The sequence below is a fragment of the Leptodactylus fuscus genome, chromosome 2, assembly GCF_031893055.1.
Source record: "Leptodactylus fuscus isolate aLepFus1 chromosome 2, aLepFus1.hap2, whole genome shotgun sequence".
NCBI lineage: Eukaryota > Metazoa > Chordata > Amphibia > Anura > Leptodactylidae > Leptodactylus > Leptodactylus fuscus.
Genome location: NC_134266.1, coordinates 142185188 through 142195628, shown reverse-complemented (window position 1 = coordinate 142195628; position 10441 = coordinate 142185188). Strand labels below are relative to the sequence as shown.

The 10441-nt window shown below is 38.9% G+C and overlaps 1 protein-coding gene across 2 annotated transcripts in view; it reads right to left on the bottom strand.

Annotated features, from left to right (window-relative positions):
• Window positions 1-557: 557 nt before the first annotated feature.
• Window positions 558-10441, bottom strand: part of ULK2 (unc-51 like autophagy activating kinase 2) — a 77514-nt gene continuing 67630 nt past the window's right edge. For both annotated transcript variants that reach the window (XM_075264753.1, XM_075264754.1), the window contains 10 exons: window positions 9883-10166; window positions 9347-9540; window positions 8913-9022; window positions 8643-8783; window positions 7724-7932; window positions 7032-7210; window positions 6704-6822; window positions 6459-6616; window positions 5233-5368; window positions 558-3057 (listed from right to left, as the gene is read on the bottom strand). In XM_075264753.1, the coding sequence (XP_075120854.1) occupies window positions 2996-3057; window positions 5233-5368; window positions 6459-6616; window positions 6704-6822; window positions 7032-7210; window positions 7724-7932; window positions 8643-8783; window positions 8913-9022; window positions 9347-9540; window positions 9883-10166 (1592 nt within the window). In that variant the 3' untranslated portion in view covers window positions 558-2995. The remainder of the gene's footprint in view (window positions 3058-5232; window positions 5369-6458; window positions 6617-6703; window positions 6823-7031; window positions 7211-7723; window positions 7933-8642; window positions 8784-8912; window positions 9023-9346; window positions 9541-9882; window positions 10167-10441) is intronic.

Genomic DNA, 10441 nt, shown 5'->3' with positions numbered 1-10441 from the left:
AAGTAGTAAATTAAATAAAAGTTCTAAGTCACTCCTTTCCCTAGAATACATATAAAAGTTGAAAATGACTGTGAAACACAAACACATTAGGTATCCCTGTGTCTGAAAGTGCCCGGTGTACTGAATATAGGGTATCTGCAGTGCTCCTGTTCTGTCGGAAAGGGGTTAATAGGAGCACTGCAGATACCCTATATTCAGCCAGGCTGAATTCCAAGTGGGGGGGGGAAAAACCCAGTAAGGACAGTAAGCTCAGGGAAGTGGCAGACAGACAACCAAAACACCCCCTCCCCTTCCCCAGCAACTACTGCACCCAAAAACTCCGACCATTTTAATTTTTGAAATTTTCCAGTAGCTGCTGCATTCCCCCCCCCTTGGCTTATACTCGAGTCAATAAGTTTTCCCAGTTTTTTTGTGGTAAAATTAGGGGCCTCGGCTTATATTCGAGTAGGCTTATACTCGAGTATATACGGTACAATTATAATGACTGGATTATTCTTAATTTCCTAGCGATAAGTAAGGAACCTAGCAAGACAAAGAAACCAGAGAAACTTTTCCTGTTTGTTTTATTTACTCATAATATACATTTATACAAGCCATAATAAAAAGGCTATTTTTGCAACGGTTCTGTGAGTTATCTAGATTTAAGAATAATGCATGCAGTTTACAAACGAGAGGTAGAAACACGGTATTAAAGACCTAGAAATGCACAGATAGGCATCTGTATATTTCACAAGCAGGTACATAAATAAAAACACTTCAAATTAATTGGCAGAATTTGAGATAAATAATATAAAAATGGCTGTCAAGTAAAATGAAACACATGGTGCGTTTAAACAATATTAATGTATGGCAGCCATGGTGTATGTATTACTTTATGACCAACAATATCAATAGCAGACATCTCAATATCTGCTATTAAAACAATGTTCAAGCATCAGAATTTAGGAAAAGAAATTGTACTGAAATTTGGCTGGAAACAGATTCAGGTTTTCTCACATACTGTCCTGAAGTATTTAATAGTGAACATTAGTCTTGTTATGTAGTAACAACCATTATGTAATGGGTACATGCAATACGTCAATCTGCTTTTAGTAGGGGCTTTAATACCAATACTCATTGTGGCACACTGATAGTAGAAACCTGTAACATAAAAAGTAAGAGGTTGCATACATATCAAAATAGTATTCTGTACCACATGGTGTGAACACATTGTTTTACTCAAGCAGAGACCTACGTCATATATGCCATGCATCTGTTCCACAAGGGAGCATGCATGCATATTTTCAATCTGCATAGCAGGTCAATGAAATGCCTCCATTAAATTTAGTGACCAAGTAATATACATATAAAGATGAAAAAAATCATAACCACATGTAAAGCCGCTGGTATTTTATCATCACCTCCAAATGCTTTCTAAAACTTAAAATATGACCACTGCGCCACTTCTATGTATTCGAAACAGTGAACATAAATGCTTACATCTTAAAATCAAAAAAATCTTAAACATCTAAAACAACAAGCTTAAGCTGGCATAAAGGTTTTTGTTTTTCTAGTTTTTTTTTTTCATAGGTGAAAATTCGGCATAAACCTAGAACTGTTACAATAGCACTAAAACTATGAAAATGTATATAAAAGTAAAGAAAGAGTCCGTTTGAAAGGACTTGGACTTAGGTGTGACCATTTTTTGCTATTGCAGTTTCATTAATGGAAGATGACAGAGGCGTATCCAAAATGGCTGTGAACTGTGACATAAAAAAAATAAAAAGTGGCATTGTAGACACAAAATTAGTGGCACCACTGTTCTTCAAATAATAAAAAAAAAAAAACCCTTTACCAAGTACTGGCCTAGTGACCATAACGCTAGTCATACAGGTCACACAGTAGTTTTGTCTACTAACCTTTGGTGCCATAGCTGTGAACTGCTCTTACTGCGCCATCTACTGTTCAGACATGTGAGCTGCACCCTAATATTTGCAGGCCACACTACAGACTTAGGGGTATAGTTTTCGGATAGAAGCTACTGTCTATTAATATCTAACAGAGTAGTAGTAGTCACACACATGTCTATATTACAGCACTGGTTTCCTTTTCTAACACTGTCCATGGAACAAATTTACGTCTGGTAGGATAACACCCGATTAGAGAACTAGTAAGCACATAACACATGCACAAACCAATATATATGCAACACACAACACCTGTATAGAAAGCAAATACCAACAAAATAAAACATTATTGAAAACAAACATATTAGTAATCAAGTATTAGACAAATAGATACAAAAGGGTCACAAGTCTTTTTTTTACAGTTTGTAAAGTTTTTAGGAAGCTACATATTAAATTCCAACTTTTTGATACATACAATGAAATGATAGCTTTTTTTTTTTCAGTAAATCCATTGTGCCTTTTCATAATGATAAGAGTTCCATACAAGATAATTTACAGTTTTAAGAAATTAGTGCAAAATAAATTGGTTTAAAAGTAGAACATCAAGTAGCCACATGAAAAGGAGCGTAAATGAACCAAGACTCTGCATGGCCAAGTTTGTTTGTTTTTTTCATCCGTTCCTACTCAAAATAAAGTGCTTCTCTTTTATTTCCGTTGGATGGATCCTCTGGGTTCAGACATTGTACCAGAAACCCTGTGTGAGTAGGTAAACATTGAACACTTCACTACTGGAATACTGGGTTGCTGCTTGTGAAGGTTACGCCTACTGGTGTCATCACCTCCACCCTGTCTCCTGGTGCAACCATAGTTTATTAGCGAAAATACATTTCCAAGGATAAAAATTTTCTTCCATATTACATGTATGTTGAAAGGCAAGTTTTGCAAGGAGTGTAAATAAAATAAGGCAGCCTTCCTGCAGTCCCTTGACGTATTTCAACTTGGAAAGCCATCAATGGAGGTTAGTTTCCACGTATTAGATGTACATTTACAGAGAACTACAATACAGTGGTCCCTTGGTTTGCTCTTCAGCAGTCCAGTGGATACCAGTACTATTCATACACAGCTACGGCTCCATAAAGTGCAGATAGTCTTCCTTCCACACTGGCTTTATCTGGAAGAGAAGAGGCAGGAAAAGTTTAGGAAACAATCAGAACAATAAAAACTGCACAAAGCACATAAGTGTATGATGTAGCTACATTAGTAACACTATAGACACAAGGAACTCCTACTCATCTATCAAAGTTAACGGAACCCCACTTACCCCTGTCCCACAGGCCCGATGTCTTGGGGTAACCCTGGACTCTGACTTATCCTTCAAGCCACATATTCAAACCCTCAACACCTCCTGTCGCCTCCAGCTCAAGAACATCCATCGAATCCACTCCTTCCTCACCCCTGAAACTACCAAGATGCTCGTCCAGGCCCTCATAATCTCCCGCCTAGACTACTGCAACACCCTTCTCCATGGACTCCCAGCAAACACCCTCGACCCCCTCCAGTCCACCCTAAACTGCGCTGCTCGTTTAATCCACCTCTCCCCCCGATCTTCATCGGCTGCTCCCCTCTGCCAGTCCCTCCACTGGCTACCCATAGCCCAGCGAATTGAGTTCAAGCTACTAATATTAACATACAAAGCCATCCACAACCTGGCTCCTCCATATATCTCTGACCTAATCTCCCGCTATCTGCCCACACGTAACCTCAGATCCTCTAACGACCTCCTACTCCGCTCCTCACACAACTCCAAGATTTCTTTCGTGCATTCCACATACTCTGGAACTCCTTACCAAGACACATAAGACTGATCCCCACAATCACAGGCTTCAAGAAGGCCCTGAAGACTCACCTTTTCAGGAAGGCCTACAACCTCCAATAACACTACTATCACCACACCGCCATCTGTACAGTCTCCCCCTCTCCTTCTGTCTCTACCCCCTTCCCTCATAGATGGTAAGCCCTCGCGGGCAGGGCCCTCTACCCCACCGTGCCAGTCGGTCATTGTTAGTATTATAACTACCTGTATATTTTGTGTATTGTATGCATACAAATGTAAAGCACCATGGAATTAATGGTGCTATATAAATAATAATAATAATAATAATAATAATAATAATAATAATAATAATAGTGCGGAGACCAATTCCAGACAGGCATTTAACACGGTACCAGTTTTCAGGCAAATACAAAATTCTCTCAAATATTCTATTATTACTAATGTGTTAAAATATAAAAAGCAAAAAAAACTTTGCAAGTCTTCAGTAGGTGATACCTTTTTTAATGGCTAACTCATAATGATGACAGAATATGACGTTTCGAAGCTTCCTCTGAGCTTCTTCTTTTTTGTTTTTTATATTTTATAACCACTGGCTAACACGGTACCAAAACAAACATTTTCCTTTTACTTTATGTGTTAAATTAATCTAACAAAGAAAAAGCTAAATTCAGATACTAAATCACTGCAGGAGTAAGCAAAAATCTAAAACATAACAGTGAGGTTTTTTCTACAGTTTTTAATGAGTCATGATTTATTAATAATGGGCCAATTTTAATGAGCAACATTAAAAGTTATGTTTTAGATTTTTGTTTACTCCTGCAGTGATTTAGTTGATACGTGAGTAATTTACCCGTCAGTGACAATAAATTCAGATACTGAACACTTCAAACATAACTGGTAAAGGACTGTACATACTTGGGTCAGCTTTCTATTTACTTTCTAACAACATTAATCATATTTTCACTATAATTTCCGTCAGATTTCATGGCCTTTTATAGTTATAGTTCGTATTTAAGGCCACACATTTTGTGTTTGAGGCCCCACAGTGCGGAAACGCAGCTTTTTTTTGTTGCAAATTTTCCTGTGTTTTTTGAGCCAAAGCTAAGAATGACTACAAAAGGAGTGGGAAAAGATATAGGTAGTTCTTATAGTTCTACCTACTGCTCAATCCACTCCTAACTTTGGTTAAAAAAACTGAAGCAAAAGCTAACAAAGCTAAAAAAGCATTGTTTCCACAATGTGGGCCTAGACCTAAGGCTGGATGAAAAAACATTTCTATGTAAACAAACAGCTTGAGTAAAGATAAGGGGGAGAGCAGCTTAATAAGTGGTGAAGGAAACAGATATCCTTAATAAAATATGATGTTAAGTTTCTTATATACAAATATACTACACATCTATGAGGTATGCTTTAAATAATTTAGTGAATTTTGCATACAAAAGCAGATATGTATTTACATACTGCATAAACATATGATACTAGTATCCATTTCTCCCACTCCATGTATCTTACATTTATGGACATTATCAATATCTGCAGGGCTCTGTAGAATCTTTGTTAGGCCTTCTAAAAGAAGTGCTGCTTTGTGGTAGCGATAAGCAATGTCTTCTGTTTGCTGGAACATTTCATCTAAGGCAGCGGACTGAACCTTGAACAAGCAAAAAATAAAACCCATCAAGACCAATACTCAGAAACATATGTATGTGCTAGGCAACAATAAGCAGAACAATAAGCAACAAAAGTTCATTAGATAATAAATATGGAAAACAGTTACTCATTTTCAGTAACTTATATAATATAATGTAGTACTATTTATTTTGTGTTAGGCTTGATTCACATCTACGCATGGGTTTGGGTCTGCTTGGGGACCCCCGAACGGAAACCTAATCCGCATACAAAAGTGGTTACCTTAGGAAACCCACGGACCTCATAGACTATAATGGGGTCCGTGTGTTTTCTGCTTGGAGAGGGGAATGGAATCCTCGAATGCAGATGTGGTGTTGGTATACAACACAAAATAGACTCATGGCATAATAAATAAAACGAGCGAGTAAATGCCCGTGACAACAGCATTTAAGGAAGAAAACTCTGGACAGTGCCATATTAATGCATGTAGCTTCTGCTTGTGTACTCACACAAACGGGTAAATGTCTGATATAGAGGGCCATGAATATGAAATAGGACTAGACGTAGTAAGTTATATTCTTGCTTGGGTGAGGAGAACCAATGCATACAAGGGGACACTCAGGAATCAGAGGGATAATGGGGTGAGACTTTCCAGAGAGTTTATCTATCCATGGCGTCCTAGAATCCTGAAATCTGTCTACTAGACCTTCTTTTTATGAGAGACTTTGTTTCTTGTGCTCTGCTGGTATAACCCTCATACCCCAAATGAGTTTTTTATTATTAGTTCTCAGGGATTATAGCTGCCTGCCTGCCTGCTTTTGAGAACAGCTGAGCAATGGTAGTGCTGGGTGTATATTAGGATAGATCATCATAAAGAAATATGTAGTACCTATGAGACTAAGACTTGGTGAAAGTCTTCATGTTCACATGAAGCTTGATTTTCTATTTTTTTTTAATTAAATCCCCATCTTTATCAGGAGTAATAAATGACAGCACACATGGCTGCTTGTATACAATATAATTTTGTTTTCTTGCATTAAAACAGTCAACGTAAATCCCACATAATAAAATCAAAGCACTTATTGGTATTGCCATATTGAGAGTCATCTTACCATTTCCACAGCACAATTGTAGATTAATTTTTCGGCCGTGACACTGTTGATCTCATCCACAAATCTTTGTTTGTCTGAGAAAAAGCGATTGAGCTGCTCAGTCAGTTTCTTGCACATGCTGATGCAGAACTTATACCGGTCGTTCATGCTCTTCACAACTATAACAATACGTTTAAAGGGTCAGTGACTCTGGTTTTTACGATCGTACTTGTAAATAAACCTTGTGTGTAGGAACAACATTTTACCTCGTTTTACAGTACTTGAAGGGATCAGCTTTGCTGATTTGATCTGTGATTTGGCAAGCTGTAGGGAGGATGCCAGAAACTGAGCGGCTTTCATGTACAGTACCAGCTGTTCCACTTGTCTAAGAAAACAATAGCAGTGAGGTCAATTAATGCCCTCATTAGTTCGCAAGGTACATAGATCATGTTGTAGCCACCAGATGGACTACGCAGGGTTACAAATCAAACATCTCCCATTACCAAGGTTAGAAGACCCTGAGATGTTAGAGCACTTGCCCAGCCATTACATTTTGTATCTGGTATTAAACACAGACACTTCTATTTCACTTACCCCCACTCTTTGCTCAGCTGACTTATCTGATCTACCACCACACTTTCCTGTATCTGGTAAAGGGACATAGCAGAGGTGCAGAGATCAGCATTTCCACTACGACTTGCGGTCAGCTCCATGACACATTCCGTGAAGGCCAGCATCAGGTTAAGGTGTTGCAGCGTTTCAGTGTGTTCCCTCTAGAAACAAATGACACAAATACATAAATCACTACATGCCTGAAGTGCTACATATGCTGCAATTTCCTATTTTTCAGTCTCAGGCCCCATCACAACAGTTTACCAGAGAATGTCCATTGTTTTCTGCATTCCTCAAAATGATTAACTCTTTACCACCTGAATGCAAATGCACTCTAAGGCCTTTGCACAGATATGCATGTAAAAAAAATCCACAGCTTAATGCAGTGCCATTTTATTTTTATTTATTTATTTTTTTTAAGAGGGATGAAATCCACAACAAAATCCACATAGCTACAACCTGAATGTTTCCCTACATGAAAAAAAAAGTTGTAGAGTTTATTTTCTCATACGGGGAAACACTGACAAGTTGCGGCAATGCCACGTTTTTATTGTGATTTGCAGGTGCTGCTGTGGAACCATAGTCTTTAATACCAAATGTAGTCTCCTACTCTGATCAATTTCTAGTTGAGGATGTCATATTACCATACTAGTAGCATCAGCTTTAATACTTACCTCCATGAGAGTTTCCTCAGGCAGTTCAGGGGCCTCAAACTGTATAAAATCTTCCAGACTAGGTGGTGATGTACCATAAGACATGTATTTTAGAGTTGGCGCTGCATCTGCTCCAGGAGGAGAGGAGCCCATATGAATTCCAGAGGGGGATCCCATGTACACTCGGCCACTAGTAGAACAGAGCGAGCCACCAGAGCTGTTTGAACCAACTGTGAACAAAAATAAAACAGTATGTATTAGTAATGACAGAAATACTAGTAAAACAAATTAAAGTATCTGACATCATTACGAATGCATAATGTGCGGGCAACTATAAATGTGATTTAAGGCCGTGCATTAGTGCTAATTTTATAACTATGAAAATAACTAGATTTCAGAGAGTTACCTTACACATTTTTATGCTTGAAAATGTGCCACAAAAAACACATACTTCCAAGTATACTTTCCTATACATATCATCGCCTAATCACAAAATGTACAATTGTTGGTGATGGGTACAAACACTAACCAGGCGTCCCAAATCTTTGAATGGAGCCGCAGTTAAGCACGAGCGGTGTTACTCCATTCGAAGTCTGTGGGACTAAGAGAGGTGGCTGAATACTCTTCTTTGCTTGTTCAGTCAGCCCCATAGCTGCTGAATATAGTTGGAGTATCTATACTCAACCACTAGATTATTCTAAATTCTCCTCATGGCTGTTATAGAGCAAGGAAGAACAAGGGACACAGGATCCCCTTCATCAAGTGGTTGGTAAGGATTCCAACAACATCATAAAGTTATCACCTATCCCAGAAGAAAACAATATGATTTAGGAAAACACCTTTCATCTGCCTTAGCTCAGACAACCAAAAGCATACTCTTGCAGATATGCCACACATGTTCTACCTGGATATCAGGAAAAAAGAATGATGCAGGTCCTACCTGATGTAGCTCGAGCCCTCATCATCATGTGAGTACATGTGGGTGGGGTGGCGCTGCTGGGGGGAGATCCAACAGTAAACATCACGGCTCGATTTGCCAATGCAGGCACTGTGAGGACACTACCTGTAGCACCAGAAGGGACTGAAAAGAAATGCATACTATAAGAACAGATTTAACATGAAAGAAAGCTACATATCTACAATGCAATTCATACTGGACACATTTCAGAATAAGACGAAAAGTAAATGTTTGGCATATGAATAGCCATACCTGTATCCATGGGACGCTCAGAGTTCAGGCTGTCTGTGCTGCCCTGGTAATGCTGCCCCCCTAGAATAGTTCGGCTGGTCTGATCTGAGAGTTTCCCAGCACTCACAGACCTGTAAAGGAGAAATGCATTGTTTATTCTTGTTCACATGGAAAACATGCACATACATGTTCCTTCACCAATGCTTAACTTTGTGGACGTTTCCTAGTTTTAAAAAAAAAAAATCAAAACAATTGAATGCCTTATACAAAATAAAACATTGCTATCTCAGTAATGTCCACTAGATGGCAGTTAGCAACTTTTAAATTCAGGCGCATGGGATCTTGATACTTTTATAGCTAGGCCAAATTCATGTTTGTAGATCTCTTGTTTACACATGAGGTTTAGATTTTATTTTTGCAAATTTTTTTTTAAATTTTTTTACACGTGATCTTACCTTCCAAAAGCAGATTTGCCATGCTCTGCAGTGCCTGTCTTTTCACTCCCATGTGGGCAATGGAAATGAGAGCAATCCCTTGGTTCCAACAAGTCTTTGACATGTACTAAGGTGTCTACAGGTCCCTGACGAGTAACCAAAGCAGGAAGATTTGATGAGGCTTGTGTTTTAGGAATCTTGAATGGAGCAGTGGCCTGGAAACCAAATACAATTAAAACTTACGTTAAAGAGGTTTTATGGGATTGTAATACAGATGACCTATTCTAAGAATAGGTTGTCAATATCAGATCAGTGGCCAGATACCCAGGAACCCCACTGATCAGCTGTTTAAAGAGACCGCAGCATACACGTGAGAGGCACGACCTGTTCAATGAATACCAAGAACAGCATTGTAGATTGTACAGGGGTGCAGCGCTGAACACAGGCCACATGATGAATGAATGTGACATCATTGTTCAGTGGAGAAGCAACAGTCCTCAGCTAAGCTGAACTATCACTTTGAGGAGTTGATATGTGGGAGATATACCATAACAAACCTTGGTGGGGGATCCTATGATGGTCGGTAAAGGGCTCTTATAGAGCCATTCTGAACTTCTTGGTGATGATCCCATGTGTTTTGTAGGAGATGCTCCAAGACTGACAGGCCGTGTTGGTTGTGGAGAATGGCTAAAACCATGTCCAGCATATGAGGGGCAGACAGGGTCCGAATGTTGCTTCCGTAGCTTCTGTTTGTTCTGGTAGATGTCTGTGAGGGTCGGTGCACTTGGCAGCCTTCCACCTAGTAAACACTGAGGTGACTGAGACTGTGGCACTGGGGATCCTGAACAGACAAAAAAAAAAAAAAAAAAAGTAAAATAAGCTTTTATGTATGCACTCTGTGAACCTTAAACTTATTGAAAGAATAGGGCACAGGCCTGAGGGGGCTTTAGACACATGTATTCTCTCAATCACTGAATTCTTGTGCAATACGCTATCTCCTTGAGTGTATATTTTGCACAGAGGGTTTATTAAATGATCTGAAAGCACCTTATGAATATTTTTAAGAAGACTGGCATAAAGATCAACTATTATTTTTACAGCGCTGTGAAAAAGTAT